We start from the raw sequence: 17,183 nt of genomic DNA, 5'->3' as shown, positions 1-17,183 counted from the left end.
TGGAGCGACATATTCCGGATTCTGAAAGAAAAAAATTGTTGGCCCAGGATAATGTACCCAGCAAAACTTTCCTGTCTTTGAAAATGAAATAAAATTCTTCCACAGTAAAGAAAGTTAAAAGAATATGCCTCTTCCAAACCTGCCCTACAAAGGATACATAAAAATGTTTTCTTCACAGAGAAAAGGAATAGCACCCTCCAAAACCAAAGGCAAATGAGAACATCCCAGTAAAATAACAATAGAAGACTAAATCAATGAACAACCCATTACTAACATGAAAAAACCAGATTACCATCTATTTGTATTAACCTTGAATGTAAATGGCTTAAACTCATCAATCAAACATCACATATTAGTAAACTGGATTAAAAACAAAACCCATCTATTTGTTGCCTACAGGAGACACATTTCACCAACAAGGATCAGCAGAAACTGTATCTCACGGATTTTGATTTTATTTGTCAGTTTCATCACCGCAAAAACTTTCTTCTGATCAAATTCTTCAATGATTCATAGATCATACAGCAGCATGATTTTCTTCAAGAAGATTTTTAATTTTCTTTTTCATTTCTTCAGTGCCACAACAGTCATTTAGTAGCATATTATTTAACTTCTTGGTGGTGTTAATTTCTTTTTTTTTTCTTCCTGTTGATTGTTTTATGGCTTTTCATTTAAGGGGATGTATAGTAACTGTGTAATGGAGACTATCATACCTAGCTGTATGATATTTAACTTCATGGCATTGTAAATTTCTATTTGTCTTTCTATTGTTGATTTTGTATCATGACTTTTCATTTAAGGGGATATACAGTAGTTGTGTAATGGAGACTATCATATCCAGATGTGAGGATACAATGCAGTATGCATCTCTACTTCCAGACAAAGATGGACTCCCAATGAAACTGTTTACTATATATTGACAATAGGATTCTGGACTCTCTGCCATTCTCCATGCCCACAATGATGGACACATGACTGTATAAAGAACTATACTATAGTAATGATATAGGGGAACTCGGGGGTGGGGGAGGAAATTGAGGAGCTGATAAGGGAACTCCCAGGGCCTATGGAACTGTATCATAAAATGATAATAATAAAAAGAAGTCAACAAAAAAGAAGAAGAAAAAAAGGAAAGGAAGCTCCTCCACTTTAGGTTAAGGATACACACACAAATCAGAAGCAGAAATGCACCAGTGATGGTACCTTAACTAAACTGTGAAGGAAGAACGTGGGAGTTTCCAGAAGGGCAACAATAAGGATGACTTTAATACAGGTAAGGCATAGCACGTGCATGAAGGTGTGTCATTTAAAAGGACACATGACAGAGTTCACTACAGAGATAAGCCAGGTCTTAGAGTACTTGTTTTTAAGAAAGTCAGACTTTGTTCTGGAGACAGAGAGGTGCAGAAATAAAATCATATGTGTGTCTTGAAAGTAACTAAAATAAATGGAAGTTAGAGTGGAGAAAAGCAATCTGGTGTAGTACACTATTTAAGGAAAAAACAAACTCAGGAATAGGAAATGGAAATAACATGATGATAGTATGTATGTACAGAGACCTGGCACAGCTATTCAACAATACAAGCAACGACAAACCTTTGTTCCCCGCCACCCTGTGTTTGAGATACCTGTTATATCATAGCAATCAAATACCAGATAAAACGCGATGACTCACCGAACATGGCAATAGGCTAATATCCACCCATCATCCACCAAAACCCGCCGCTCAGGTCTGAAATTCATTTTCAAATCTATTCCGTAAGCTCCATATACATGAACCAAGAGAGGTTTCTGCTGCAAATCTTCAGAGTCCGTTTTGTGGAAAACAGTCATTGGCACTAATTTCCCATCCTGGAAGTAAATTACGACGCATGTGAAGAGATGTCATTGAAAACAGTCCCACTTGCTGTTTAAAACAGTGAGGTTCACCTCCCTCACCCCATACTCTGACACTGAATGAGAACTTCAAGTAGTCATGGGGGCCCGGCGGTATGGCCTAGCAGCTAAAGTCCTCGCCTTGAACGCACTGGGATCCCATATGGGCACTTGTTCTAATCCCGGCGGCCCCACTTCCCATCCAGCTCCCTGCTTGTGGCCTGGGAAAGCAGTCGAGGACGGCCCAAGGACTTGGGACCCTGCACCTGTGTGGGAGACCTGGAAAGCTCCTGGCTTTGGATGGGCACAGCACCGGCTGTTGCAGTCACTAGGGCAGTGAAACATCAGACAGAAGATCTTCCTCTCTGTCTCTCCTCCTCTCTGTATCTGACTTTCCAATAAAAATAAATAAATCTTTAAAAAAAAAGTAGTCATGGTATCGAAGAATGATTCAGTCTTTTGATTTTTAGTTGCCTTGCTAACCTACAGTATTAATCAGAAAAGAGCAGCAAGATTGATGTAAACATTTTAATAAAATGCAGTTTTTCATGACAGTAAAGTGACTGTCATGAGTTCTTCACAACCCATTATTATAATTTTTTTTCTCTCATACTAAAATGCCCATCAAGGTTAGAAATCTGAATACAGAATTCTTCCTGGGGCCAGTGCCTTGGTACTGGCATCCCACATGGGCACCAGTTTTAGCCATCAGCACTTCACTTTATTTATATTTAGTTTTAAAGATTAATTTATTTTTATTGGAAAGGCAGATCAGATTTACAGAGAGAAGTAGAGACAGAAAGATCCTTCGCCCACTGATTCACTCCACAAATGGCCACAATGGACTGAGCTGAGCTGATTGAAAGCCAGGAGTCAGGAGCTGCTTCTGGGTCTCCCAAGTGGGTGCAGGGTCCCAAGGCTTTGGTCTATCTACCGCTTTTCCAGGCCACAAGCAGAAAGCTGGATGGGAAGTGGAGTAGCTGGTACATGGCTTAGCACACACATGGGATCCCAGTGCTTGCAAGGCGAGGATTTAGCCACTAGGCTATCGGGCTGGGCACTCCACTTCTGACTCACCTCTTCCCTGCTCGAAGCCTGGAAGCAGCAGAGCATGGCCTTGGCCCAGGCACACATGGGAGACCAGAAACATGTTTTTGGCTCTTGGCTTTGGATCAGCTCAGGTTTGGCAGTTGCAACCATTTGCAGGAGTGAACCAGTGGATGGAAAACCTCTCTATCTCTTCTCTCTCTCTTTATAAAATCTCTTAAATAAAAACAAATTCCTAAAAAAAAAAACCAAACAAAAAATACAGAGAATTCTTTCCATGCCAAGGGCTGGATATTGTCCTTTCTCATCTTGGAATAGATAATGATGACTAACTCAGTTTTGTGTCCAGTATAGTCATGATTGTTATGCATTAGGTTATGAAATCGCTAATCTTCCTTACTGACATTCATCTGTATTCTCTTTAATAACATAGTTAATTTAAGATTTACTGAAGATTTACCCAGCGTGGTAGCCTAGTGGCTAAGTCCTTGCCTTGCAACTGCTGGGATCCCATATGGGTACCAGTTTGTATCTTGGCTGCTCCACTTCCCTTCCAGCTCCCTGCGTGGGGCCGGAGATGGCCCAAGGCCTTGGGACCCTGTACTTGCGTGGGAGACCTGGAAGAAGCTCCTGGCTACAGATCAGCTCAGCTCCAGCCATTGCAGTCACTTGGGGAGTGAACCAGTGAACTAAAAGATCTTTCTGTCTTTCCTTCTCTATAAATCTGTTTTCCCAATAAAAATAAATAAATCTTTTAAAAAAAAAGATTTACTGAAAAGCAGTTTGATAAGTTCTAAGGGTTAAATTATTTTCAGGTCCTGTAATTATCCCCACTATTTCCTAGGTGCATTCATCTCAGCTGAGTGTAATCAGGTACCTCTGGATACATTTCAATTAATCTGTACTGTGATCTTCCTTTCATAACAAAATGGATAGATATCAGTTCTCAGATTAAAGGAAAAACATGAAACAGCATGAGTTTACATGCGGAAAATAATACAACCAAATTTTTTTTTTACATTGTCATATTTTGTTGACAATCCCCTGCTCCAAACTGGGCCAGGTCAAACTCAAGAGCCTGGAACTCAATGCACTTCTGCATGAGTTACAGAGGCCTAACCACCTGAATCATCTGCTGCTTCCCACAATGCTCAACAGGAAGCTGGACTGAAAACAGAGCAGTTGGTGCTTGAACGTGTACTCCACTACGGATGCAGGTGTTGCAACGCGAAACTTAACCCACAGTGCCACAATGCTTGCCTCAAGAATAGTTATTTCTAAAAAATACAATGAAGGTCTAACAAGTCACAAAAACTATTTTTTCATTTGTTCTAACAAGCATATACTGCTCATATGTAATAAAAGCAAAAAAGCCCTATGATTCATTCTTTATTAGAATGATCTGAGATATATAACCTACCGAGGTCTGAAAATTGTTTAAATTCAAGGTGACAGTTTATGCATTTATTTGTCCCATATTCACAAAAATTTACAATTCCTTCTTACTGGGTAAATCTGGAATATGGCATATTACTTCCTTTACTACTTATCTCTCTTTGCTCCTTCCCCTACCAATCACTACCACATTTTGGCCATACTCCCTTGTACTTTTTGATCTTTTGTCCTCCAAATTCAAGCCCTCTGCTTGAAATGAATTCCTTTGCTTGCTTTCTGGCATTTCATCATCCTGGAGGTTTTCCATGAGTCACCACTTCCTCAGAGAAGCATTCCTGTCCTCTCCACGCCCACGGAGTCCTTGGCTTGTTTCCACTGTGCTCGGCGCGTCTTCCCGTGCAGCAGGCAGTGCCTCGGCCAGCACCTCAACCCGTGTCATCTTCTCTGCGTGGTTAATGCTCCATGAGGGCAGTGACTCACTGGCCCACCCACGTCACAAGTGCAGCTCAACTGCATACCAACTTTTCCTTAAACTGATGTTTAACACTCAAAGATAAGCAACTTGTGAAATCAAGGACTTTATGTGTTAATATAAATTTTTTAAGTCAAATAAAAATAACATACATGGCAGCAGGCATTTGGCACAGTGGATGAGACGCTGCTTAGGTGGCCTGAAGTCCCTGTCAGACTGCCTAGGCTCCAGCCTTGGTACTGTGTCTTGACTCCAGCACCTTGCTAATGCGTACCCTGGGAAGCGGCAGGTGCTGCCTTGCACACTCAAGTTCCCGGCACCCCTGGGGTAGTTGTGGATGGAGCCCAGGGTTCCAATTCCTGGATTAAGCCTGACTGACCCTCAGCTGTTGTGGGTATTTAAGAAGCGAACCAGTGGATAGACAATCTTTGTCTATGTTTCTAAACTTTCAAATAAGCTGAAAAAAAATTTTTTAGATTTTTTGCCTCTCTGTAACAAATCTATAAGTACATACATACATACGTTAGCATCAAAGTAACAAAAAGATACCCATGTATTTCCTAAAAACATCAGGGTCTTGCTGTGGTAGCAGGGTTCTTCTTTGGGCAGCTGTGCTAAGCAATCCCAGCCAATGGCTCAGGATCTGGCCATCAGCACGCTGTCAGAAAGGACGGCTGCAGTGGGCGATCACGTGGGAGATCACCAGGATGTGGGAGATCACCGGGACGTACCTTACTCTTGGCCTCTAGACGTAAAACACGACTAGTCTTAGTGATGGGGTCTTCATGTCCAGTTTCCTCAAACAGTTTGCCTTCTGCAAACTTATACGTGTAGTATTTTGGGGGACGTATTGGAGAGCAAAGCTGAAAAGGGCAGTTCTTTGGATCAGAATTTGTATCTATGATGAATCCACAGGCCCAAGGAGGGAGCTGAAGAAATAAAAGAATTATTTTTAATCTTTAGCCATTAAGTACCATTCATCAATTTCTGAGTCTGTTCCAAACAGGCTCATGGGCATGCGTAGTTTACTTTCTGTTACCAAATGATGCCTCATTTAAGAATTCACAAGAAAATAATTTCAAGTAAAAACAAAACTCATTTTTGACCAACACAATAAGCAACAATGATAGGAAATGGCTTTTCATGGTTCTAGGCCTACAAGGACCACTTGAACATAAAAGCCTACTGTGGGGGTGTCTACCAGGACAATGAAATAGAAAGGTGATTAAGAGGAAGGGCACAAACGCAGTAGCCCTTAAAGTCAGACCTGAGAGTCCCCGTACCGCATGTCAGAATGCCTGGTTCAAATCCTGGCTATTACACTATTTTAAGATTTATTTATTTTTATTGTAAAGACAGATTCATAGAAAGGAGACACAAAGATCTCGGTCTGTTGATTCACTCCCCCAGGGGCCAAGGACTGGAGCTGAACCGATTCAAGGCCAGAAGCAGCTTCTTCCAGGTCTCCGATGGGGACGCAGGGCCCCAAAGCTTTGAGCCATCCTTTGCTGCTTCCCCAGGCCACAAGCAGGGAGCCGAATGGGAAGTGGAGCAGCAGGACATGATCTCGAGCCTATGTGATGATGGCCCTTGCAGGCAAAGAATTAGCCAACTGAGCCACAGTGCCAGCCCCGCTATTCCACTTGTGCGCCAGCTTTGTGCTAACGTCTTTCCTGGAAGGCAGCAGAGCACGGCTGACGTGCTTGTATCCCTGGCACCCTTGTGAGAGACCCAGCTAGAGTTCTGGGCCCCTGGTTTTGGCCTGACCTAGCCCTGGCAGTTGCAGCATGGATGTTTTTTCCTAATTGATTCACCAGTCCCTGCCTTGTTGCCTGGACAGCCTTGGTGATGACAGTTATTATCCCAGGTCAGATGGACCCTAGCAGCACTGAGGCATTTACAATTTGTTTCTAACTTTAGCAGTCAGGTTAAGCATGGTGCAGAACAAAAACCTTTCCTGGCACACCTGCTCTGAGAGACTGTTAAAAAAAAGGACAGGAATCAAAATTTATTCTCTTAGAGCAGCAGGGTCCAACTTCAAGCCTTCCACTAACATCTCTTAGACATTTTAAAGACGTCAGTTGACAAAGTGTTAGAAATGGTACTGAGAGAACATTTAGAGAAAATTGCCGTTCTTCTGAATAACTGTAGAAAGAGAAAATTCCTAAGAAAATCAGAGTTCTTGGCACAGCAATGCCAATGGTGGGCACTGTGAGAGGAGGGAGAGGGGGAGGTGTACATAAACCATCCAACCTGCAAAAAATTACAGCCCAGAATTTACGTTCGCTGAACAGATTTCCTCTAATTAATAAAAGGCTCTGTATGAACACACATGTGGAAAGTGTATCCTGATTTAGTCTCAGGTTGAGGATTTAAGACTTATTTGATTTTTATTGGAAAATCAGATATACAGAGAGGAGGAGAGACAGAGAGGAAGATCTTCCGTCCGATGATTCACTCCCTAAGCAGCCGCAACAGCTAGAGCTGCGCCAATCCAAAGCCAGGAGCCTGGAGCCTCTTCCAGGTCTCTCATATAGGTGCAGGGTCCCAAGGCTTTGGGCCGTCCTCAACTGCTTTCCCAGGCCACAAGCAGGGAGCTGGAGGGGAAGCGGGGCCACCGGGATTAGAACCCCCACCCATATGTGATCCCAGCGCATGCAAGGTGAGGACTTTAGCTGCTAGGCTACCACGTTGGGTCCAAGAATTGTTTTTAAGGACAGTTTGTTGCAACATGAGCTGTAACAGGAGAGGAAAACATAAACAAAGGTAAAGAAATCTAGGGGTCAATGCTGTGGGTTAACAGTGGGTTAGCTGCATCTGCAGTGCTGGCACTGTATATGGGAGCTGGCCTGAACATCAAGTTCTAGATGCTCCATTTTTGATCCAGCTCTCTGCTCCTGGCTTTGGCCTGGCTGTCCATTTGGGGAGTGAACAGAGGCTGGAAGATCTCTATCTTCCTTTTCTGTCTCTCTGTAAATGTTTCAATTGAATAAATATTTTTGAAAAACACAGAGAAATCTGGCAGCCTGAATGTAAGTGAGCAAACTCAGACTGGAGATGGGAGAAGACAGCATTGCTCCAGCCTTGGGACCAGGCACTGCACGGATGGCACAAAGTACCGAGTCCCTTAGTCCACAGGACTTGAAGACCCTTGGGACCAGGCACTGCACGGATGGCACAAAGTACCGAGTCCCTTAGTCCACAGGACTTGAAGACCCTTGGGACCAGGCACTGCACGGATGACACAAAGTACCGAGTCCCTTAGTCCACAGGACTTGAAGACCCTGTCCACGTGACCCATGACAGTAGCAGACTGTCATAGCTTTAGACGAAGTGGTTCCAAACTATCAAAAAGCCTTGGATGCTTTGTGAAAACTAAGGAGACCAAGGTTAAAAGTTTTATTCATAACAAAATCTGTTACAAGAGACCCTCAAATAGCTAAAGCAATGTTAAACAACAACTACAAAAAAGCTGGAAGCACCACAGTATGAAATTTCAAAATATATCACAGGGCAGTTATAATCAAAAACAGCTTGGTCCTGGCACAAAAATAAACATGTAGGTCAATGGAACAGAACAGAAACCACAGAAAATAGTCCATGCAGCTACAACTAACTAACCTTTCACAAACAAGCTAAAATCAATCCACTTAGAATGTAGTCTCTTCAACAAATGGTGTTGTGAAGACAGAATTTACTCAGGCAAACGCGTGAACTCAGCACACCTTGTACAAACTCAGTACACTTTATACAAAAGTCAACTTGCAACAGATCAAGGATCTAAATGTATGATCTGACCCAATCAAATTACTAGAGGGAAACGTTTCAAGCAACAGAACCCATATGGGTGCCAGTCTGCATGCTTACTACCCCACTTCCAATCCAATTCCATGTTCATGTGCTTGGGAAAATGGCGGCGGAAGGCCACAGGGGCCCTGCCACCTTGTGGGAGACCTGCACGGACCTCATGGCTTTAGCAAGACTATTAGCTCCCTAAGAGGAGTGAACTAGAGATGGAAGATCTTTCTCTCTCTCTCTCTCTCTCTCTCCTCTTTCAAATAAAGAAATTTAAAACCAGACAGCTTGGTGGTAGGTTGCATTCACCTATCTTAACCTGTTCACCGTGAGGGCAGGTTATCATTCCTGGCGATCAGTCATTACCAAGTATCCAGCCTGCAGAGAGCCAAGAGTGCAGCTGGGGATTTCCCTGACTCCTCTCAGTGCCCACCCTGGCAAGAAAGTTGCAGAGAGAAGATGATGCAGACACAAATTCACAGTAACAGAAACACACTGGGTGTGGCAATTACACTGCTTGGGGACAGGAAAAGGGGGAAGAGCAACCAGTGGTTAGGAACCAGCGCCAAATGCCCAGAGTTATTATTGTATCCAAAGTTTTAGAAATATGTGATAAAGAGACAAAATGAGAAATATAGTAACACTTCATTTTACTTTTGAAAACAAGGCCATAGGATAGTACTTCCAGTGAAACAGCACTTAAAGCAAGGGCCTTCCAGTATAAGTAATGCTATAACAAGCCTCCTAAACATGATAAAGAGCCAGTATGCTAAACTGCACTGAAATTAAATTCCTTGGGGGCCAGTGTTGTGTAGTGGATAGGGTCACAACCTGCAACACTGCCACCCCATATGTGCACAACTTCGTGTTCTACTTGCTCTACTTTCAATGCAGCTCCCTGCGAACGGCCTGGGACAAGCAGTGGAATGTGACCCCCAGTGCTTGGGCCCCTGCACTCACGTGGGAAACCTGGAAAAAGTTACCTGGATCTGGTCTGGCCCAGTCCTGGCTGTTGTGGCCATATGGCCAGTAGATAAAGGATACCTCCCTCTCACTCTCTCTGAAATTCTGACTTCCAAACAGATAAACACATTTTTTTTTTCTTTTTAAGATTTATTTTTTTTTATTGGAAAGTGAGATTAACAGCGAGAAGGTGAGACAGAAAGGGCCAGCACTGCGGCATAGTAGGCCAAGTTTCTACCTACAGAACTGGCATCCCATATGGGCACTAGTTCTAGTCCTGGTTGCCCCACTTCTGATCCAGTTCCCTGCTCGATGGCCTGAGAAAGCAGCAAAAGATGGCTCACGTCCTTGGGCCCCTGCGCCTACATGAGTGACCTGGAAGAGGCTTCTGGCTCTTGGTTTTGCATTGGCTCAGCTCTGGCCATTGGTCACATAGAGGATAAACTAGCACATGAAAGATCTCTGCCTGTCTCTTGTCTTTCCTTCTCTCTGTAACTTCCCCTTTCACATTAAGTAAATCTTAAAAAAAAAGAAAAAGTATATTGCAAGGATGGGTGTTTGGGACAGCAGTTAAGAAAAAGTATGCTGCTATCACAATTTAATGTCCTTTTCAACTAAACGGAATACATGTTTCGAGAATGAAGTGTACCTTTAGAGACCGAACAGAATCATCCGCCAGACCAATCACGTTCACATAAAGCAGATTGCTGTGCTTCAGGAACAGAACACAGTGATCTTTGAACATGTCCAAGTCTACAACTTTGGTATTCCTCTTCATTGTGAAAAACAAATCCCAATTCATGATAGCAGGAGTGTCAGCTGCTGTTCTCATTAGCTGTGTGAAACAAAGAAGATATTTAGGCAACAAATCACGAAGGCTACAGCACTAAGATGAAACCAATGAAAATGAGACTATACTAACCATCACAACTTTGTCAAGTGCTGAAGAGGTAACACTGCATCAGGGACGAAGCCAAAGCTAAGGGCAGGGAACTCAGGGAACTCAGTGTGAGCACTGCCGTGTGGATGGGCCTATGCTAGCCTGCCGGGTGCTGAGCTGGCAGGGCTCAGTTCTTAGCTGAAAGCCAAGGGCACGGACAAGCCAGCCGACTCTGATGACATCAGGATGCCCAGCTCAATCAAAACTGACTACTCATCAGTTTATAAATCTGCTCTGTTTAGCCGCTAGATTTGGATAACATATAATGGAATATTTCATTTAAAGTTTAGTAATGATTAAAATATGTAGGGATATTAGCTCTAAGGGAAAGGAAATGGAATTGGTTACACTCAGGAAGGGAGCAGTAATTTCTACACTTGAACAAAAGTGTAAACAACTGACTCTTGGAGCAAGAAATGCTGGTGCAAACATGTTGACACTGACTGAGCAGCCCAAACAGGGACGAGGACAATCCAGGATTACCTTGAATTCTGTTGGCTCTCCTACATTAGTGAGGATGTATAATTCATCATCTCTGTGTTCAACATAGTAAAGGACGCCATGAATTCGCTTCTGGATTAGTACTGGTGGGTCCCAAGGGCTCAGGCCATCTATCAACCACACTTCAGAAGTGGTCTTGTTCATAATATTTATGGTGAGAAAACGACTATCTTTTGTAAGATAGAGGAAAACAAAATAGCTGGAGAGAAAGAGATACAAGATCCTAGTGAATTTAACAGGCATGTCAACTTGTTAAAGGCAATTATTTCAGACAGTCCATGTGCATATTAATTTGCAATGCAGGTAGGAAACAAAATTTTAAAAATTATTGGACACACACTGATCTCCTGTTTATTGTTTTACTTTCCAAATGTCTACAGTAATCAAAGCTGTGCCAAAGCTAGGAGCAGGGAACTCAATCCGAGCCTCCCACGGGAGTGGCAGGGCCTCACCTGAGGCTTCCCAGGATATATTAGCAGGAAGCTGGACAGAAGCAGGGTACCCAGGACTCAAGCTGGCATTTTGGTATGGAACGTGGGTGTTACAAGTGGCAGCTTAACTTGCTGCACCACAGTACCTGCTCCTAATGATTCTTATTAATTGTACTGGTTGCAGATTCTACACTTACATGAGCAGCAAACTTCAATTTCTCATTCTGCAATATACTTTGGCTATGTTAAGTGATAAGTCTTATATTATTTGCATGGATTTTGAAGTTGCATAGAGAGGTAGGCCCAAAGGAATGAGACCTAGCACCAATAAATGTATGTTCTTGAAGACATGTAGAAGCAATACATGAATGCCATTATCCAATCTTCAAGCATAAAGTATTAAAATAGACAGGAACTGAACAAGACATGACTTGTTCAAGATCAACCAATCTATTAAAGAAATAAGACTAAAACCACTTGCCAGAGAAAGAAGGTGTCTCAGGCTTTTCTTTATACTAGGATTACAAAGGAATAGCAAAAGGTATATTAGGAGTGCCTATTTTGCTATAATAACAGCTGTACAATTCAGGAACATGCTTAACTCTAGGCTTCAACAGACTAAATTCAAAGAAAAGTTAAATACATATCTCCAAAACTCCTCTTGAACTTTCCAAGATGTAAGGTGTTTGGTGTAGGTTTCTTGGAGCCTGCCTTAGCATAATCCTTAGGGTTTGGATTACTAGAGCCTTCCACTGCTAACCCATCTCCTGGATTCTTCCAGTTGAGCCCTGCTCCTGGTCCTTGGTGACAGTCCCTAACTGCCAGTGGTGCAATGAGTAGCAGTCGTACCAGAAAAAAAAGGATGATGTCGTTGTGTGGTGTCGCCGCCCAGCAGTGGTGGCACTAAAACGCCGAGTCATACTCTTGAGGGTCTGGGAAAAGCCGGAACTGCAACTGGACCCCTTACTGCTAAAGGCGGCTGTGTTTAAAACCTTCTCTCCGCTGCTCCTGTCCCCATTGGTCTAAGCTTTCCTCCCCGCTTCTTCTCTCTGGCACCCTCCCTCCTGCCCGTCCTCCTTCTCCCTGGTCCCTTCTTTCTCCATCCGTCTGTCGTCCGTCGTCCCAGTCTGCTCGTCTGTCCCTGCCTAGCTTTTACCAGCTACTTTTATATCGTTCTCCACCAATCATTTCTCCCCGTGGGTCCACTTGGCGCTACGTGATAGACCAGTATCAACGACATAATCGCAGTGACGGTATTAGCCTATCCCTGTGACTTCCTGTTTACCTGCTGTTCACCAACTTCACCTCCTGGCCCTGGGCCAGCTGCCATCTTGCAACGGCCCCTCCTATTCCGGCTTTCCTATTCTGGGGAGCGGCTTCAGCACCCCACTTCCCACAGTGTGGGGGTGTGGTTTGTTCTGCAGCAACTCAAAAATCTGTTTAGATTTTTCTCTTCATAGTCCTGATTATACCACCCTTAGAATGTATAAGTTAAATGCTCTGGAAAATAAAAGATTTAATATTCAAAACAGGCACTATCCATGCACAACTCTTGGAAGAACTCGATTGAAACATAAAATTAGCTTTGAATAAGCAGCTCTCCTGATGTAATAGAAATACAGTTAAATGATCTGGCTGGGATGACACAGCCTCTTCTGCACATTTGTAAGCAGTTCCATTTTCAAAATGAGTTTCCTAAAGCTAGGCTACTAGGAGTAGATAATGTAAAATTAAAAAATGAGTTTGTCAAAAAAAAAAAAAAAACTTTTCCTGGAGATCAGTCCTATGGACCACAATAATGAAAAAAATGTGATTTCTGCAGATTTTCATTATTTTTTTTGGTCTTGAAAATTCCAGAGTACCTGCAACATAACGTTACTTTTGAGTATGCTAGTCTCCATTATACCACTCATGTGTGAGAGTATACATATATGCTTGGTTACCTATATCTATTTACAGACATTTCATTTCTTAATATAATCTGGGGATTTTGTCAAATTTTCTTAAAGATCCTTTATCAGCCCTGAGATTTTAATGAAATGAAGGGCTGGTTTTCTTGTTCTGAGTAGTAGGTATGTGTCACTGATTCAGGAATAAATTCCATTTTTCTCTTGCAAAACTTGTTCAGATATTGTACAAATCATACTGTTTAAACGGTTTATGAGATGACAAGATCTTGGGGAAAAAAAAGGCAGGCTCATGTTTCCAGGGGGAAATGACAGACCAGAGTAGATTCCATGGGCAGTGAAGGACAGACATACTGCTGTGGCTGGCCAAGCGTCACGGCCAGCTGCCATTTGGGAGTCACTATCTTCCCAAGGTTGGAAGAAGCTGCTGCACTCCTGGTTAATGGAGCTCTAGTGGAGGAAAAATTCCACAATTCCCCACTGACTTGACCTCCAGTCTGGAGTCTGAGCAACTGCTTGGCTCTGGGAAGGGGAACCATGCCCCTTCCCTACCCTCCTCCACTAAGTGGCGGCGACAGTTGTGTGCAGTCACACTGCTGCTGATCTGTTCTGATGCCACCAGAAGCAACCAGAGGCACAGTCAGGGCAACCTGTGGGTGGAGAGTGGAGCCTCTGCATCCTGCTACTCCGGGAGTTTTGGGCGTAAGCTATGGAGCTGAGCTCACTCCAAAGGGATTCCCCTAAACTTCCTAGGGCTAACAGCATCCGCCCACACAGAATCCAGACTCAACCTACGGAGGTTCCCTCTGCATCTCCCAGCTCACCCGCGCTGAGGCACAGGCTCCAGCAACACCTTTGCAGGCCTTGGGAGAGCTTGGGACACTTTCATCCATGCCTTGCGGAACCAGGACTGTTACTGTTGCTGTTAATAATCTTTATATTCATCTGTAATCATATGCAGTCCCTGGAGCATTCTACCTGCACTGTTGTGCTCCAGACAGGTAGCTACCCCTGTGTCCAACACCTGGCTCCTACCCTGGGAGATCTGGGTAGTGACCCCACTGTACCCTGCATCACCACTAATTTCCTCAAATCCACTGGAATCTTCTCATGGGTCCTGTATTCCACCTCTCCAGACCCATAGCAGCTAGCATAGGACTGCCTGTACACCTCAGTCACCCCGAAGGGCTGAAGCAGGGTTTTCACATCCCCTGGTCCTGGTACGGCAGATGTTGATATTCTCAACCCACACACCAGACACAATCCTCCAGCAGTAACTGACAAATGGTCCATCGAGAGCCACAAATATTGGTATCATGGCCGCAGCATCACTAAGTTGTGCCAATGCAGCAAAGGGATAGCCCCACTCGTATAGTTCTCCACGCTACCACAATTCCCAGTATAACTACTCTCTGGGTCCTAAGACATACACCCTGGTAGGCCAACACTGACCTTAAAGTTACATTTCTACACATATGAACTGCATCTGCCTACAGCTGTCATTTAAAAAATAGCTGACACTGATTAAGGCAAATCCCTTAGAGGTTATACTTCCGGCCTCACCTGCAACCAAACCCAAAGCAAAACACCAAGTGGCACCTTGCATTCTAACTAAATGATGAACTCTTCGTAATAAAACCTACTGCATAAAGAAGGGTCTATTTCACCAGATTCACATGTATCAATGCAGGGACATGGGAAACAAGAAGCATGACATTTCCAAAAGAAAGTAATAGTTCTCCAGAATAAAAGACTGATCCAAAGGAAATCTATAATATGACAGAAAAAGAATTAAAAATCATAATTTTAAGGCAAGTCAACACAATGCTTATACAATTCAATACAGAAAGCTTAAAGAAATGGGAAAATCCACGAGCAAAAAGCATGAAACATTCACAAAGAAAATAGAAATAATGAAGAGTGAACCTAACAGAACTTCTGGAGATAAAAACCTGTATCAGTGAAATGAAAAACTATGATTGATGGTCTCAAGAGCATAATAGGCCAAGTGGAGGAAATTTTACACTAAACCATTCGAACATAAAGAATGAAGAAATGGGCTCAGCGCATTAGCCTAGTGGTTAAAGTCCTTGCAATGCATACACCAGGATTCCACATGGGTGCTGATTCGTGTCCCGGCTGCTCCACTTCCCACCCAGCTCCCTGCCTGTGGCCTGGAAAAGCAGTCGAGATTGGCCCAAAGCCTTGAGACCCTGCACCCAGGAGGGAGACCTGGAAAAAGCTCCTGGCTTCAGATTGGCTCAGCTCTGGTTGTTGGTGGCCACCTGGAAAATGAACCAGCAGAGGGAAGATCTTTCTTTTTCTTTCCTTCTTCTCTGTAAATGTCTGCTTTTCCAATAAAAATAAATCAATCTTAAAAAAATGAAGAAAATTAAGAAAGACTACGCGAAATACAGAATACTATTAAATGACTTAATGTTCATATCACAGGAATTCCTGATGGAAAGGAAGACGGCGCTGAGAACCTACTAAATAATAGCTTAAAAATTTCTCAAGTCTTAAGAGAAACCTGAACATCCAGATAATGGAAGCTCAAAGGACCCCATGCAGAAACAACGAAAAAGAATCTTCTCCAAGGCATACTGTTGTCAAACTGTTAAAAGTTAAAGGAGAGAGAAAAGTGTCAAGTCACATAAAACAGAAAGCAATTAGACTAACAGCAGATTTGCCAGCAGGAATTTCACAGGTCACAACAAATGCGTACTATATTCAAGGTTTTAAAAGAAAAACAGCAGCTAAAGTCCTCGCCTTGCACATGCTGGGATTCCAAATGGGCGCTGGTTCTAATCTCGGCAGCCCTGCTTCCCTTCCAGCTCCCTGCTTGTGGCTTGGGAAAGCAGTCGGAGATGGCCCAAAGCCTTGGGACCCTGCATCCACGTGGGAGACCCAGAAGGAGCTCCTGACTTCTGGCTTCGGATTGGCACTGTTTCGGCCTCTCGGGGAGTGAATCAATGGACGGAAGATCTTTCTGTCTCTTCTCCTCTCTGTATATCTGACTTTCCAATGAAATATATAAAAACAACCCCTTCCAATATCATATACAGGAAAGCTATCATTTTTAAGTGAAAGAGAAATAAAATATTTTCCAGTCAAGCCAAAACTAAGAGAATTCACCACCACCAGAGCAGCAATACGAGAAATACTGAGGAGTCCTATATTACATGTAAATATCAGTGGAGCTCCACTATGGCATAGTGAGTAAAGCCACTGGCCACAATACAGACACCTCTCTGCTGCTCCACTTTTTTTTTTTTAAAGATTTATTTATTTTTACTACAAAGTCAGATATACAGAGAGGAGGAGAGACAGAGAGGAAGATCTTCCATCCGATGATTCACTCCCCAAGTGAGCGCAATGGCTGGTGCTGCGCCAATCCGATGCCGGGAACCTGGAACCTCTTCCAGGTCTTCCACGTGGGTGCAGGGTCCCAAGGCCTTGGGCCGTCCTCGACTGCTTTCCCAGGCCACAAGCAGGGAGCTGGATGGGAAGTGGGCTGCCGGGATTAGAAACAGCCCATATGGGATCCCAGAATGTTCAAGGCGAGGACTTTAGCAGCTAGGCCACGCCGCTGGGCGCGTGCTGCTCCACTTCCAATCCAACCCCTTGGGAATAGATTAGGAAAAGCAGTGGAAGATAGCCCAAGTGTTTGGGCTACTTCTCACCTACGGGGGAGACCTCAAAGAAATTTCCTCGTTTTGAGTTTGATCAGCCTAGGTTGTTATGGCCATCTGAGGAATGAACCAGCTGATTAAAGATCTATAAGTGTGACTTTCAAACGAGTAAGTAAATCTTAAAAAAAAAATAAAAGTTTACTTTTGAAAATACCAAATTCACTA

General features: G+C 43.4%; 1 protein-coding gene across 2 annotated transcripts in view; it reads right to left on the bottom strand.

Annotated features, from left to right (window-relative positions):
- The window catches only part of PREPL (prolyl endopeptidase like), a 50,742-nt gene that overhangs the window by 6,274 nt on the left and 27,285 nt on the right, over nt 1–17,183 (bottom strand). For both annotated transcript variants that reach the window (XM_004582776.3, XM_058667996.1), the window contains exons 6-9: nt 10,971–11,187; nt 10,197–10,382; nt 5,521–5,718; nt 1,676–1,851 (exon numbers count right to left, since the gene is read on the bottom strand). In XM_004582776.3, coding sequence (XP_004582833.2) covers nt 1,676–1,851; nt 5,521–5,718; nt 10,197–10,382; nt 10,971–11,187 — 777 coding nt within the window. The remainder of the gene's footprint in view (nt 1–1,675; nt 1,852–5,520; nt 5,719–10,196; nt 10,383–10,970; nt 11,188–17,183) is intronic.

Source organism: Ochotona princeps, chromosome 8 (genome assembly GCF_030435755.1).
Source record: "Ochotona princeps isolate mOchPri1 chromosome 8, mOchPri1.hap1, whole genome shotgun sequence".
Lineage (NCBI taxonomy): Eukaryota > Metazoa > Chordata > Mammalia > Lagomorpha > Ochotonidae > Ochotona > Ochotona princeps.
This window is presented reverse-complemented; position numbering and strand designations above follow the sequence as displayed.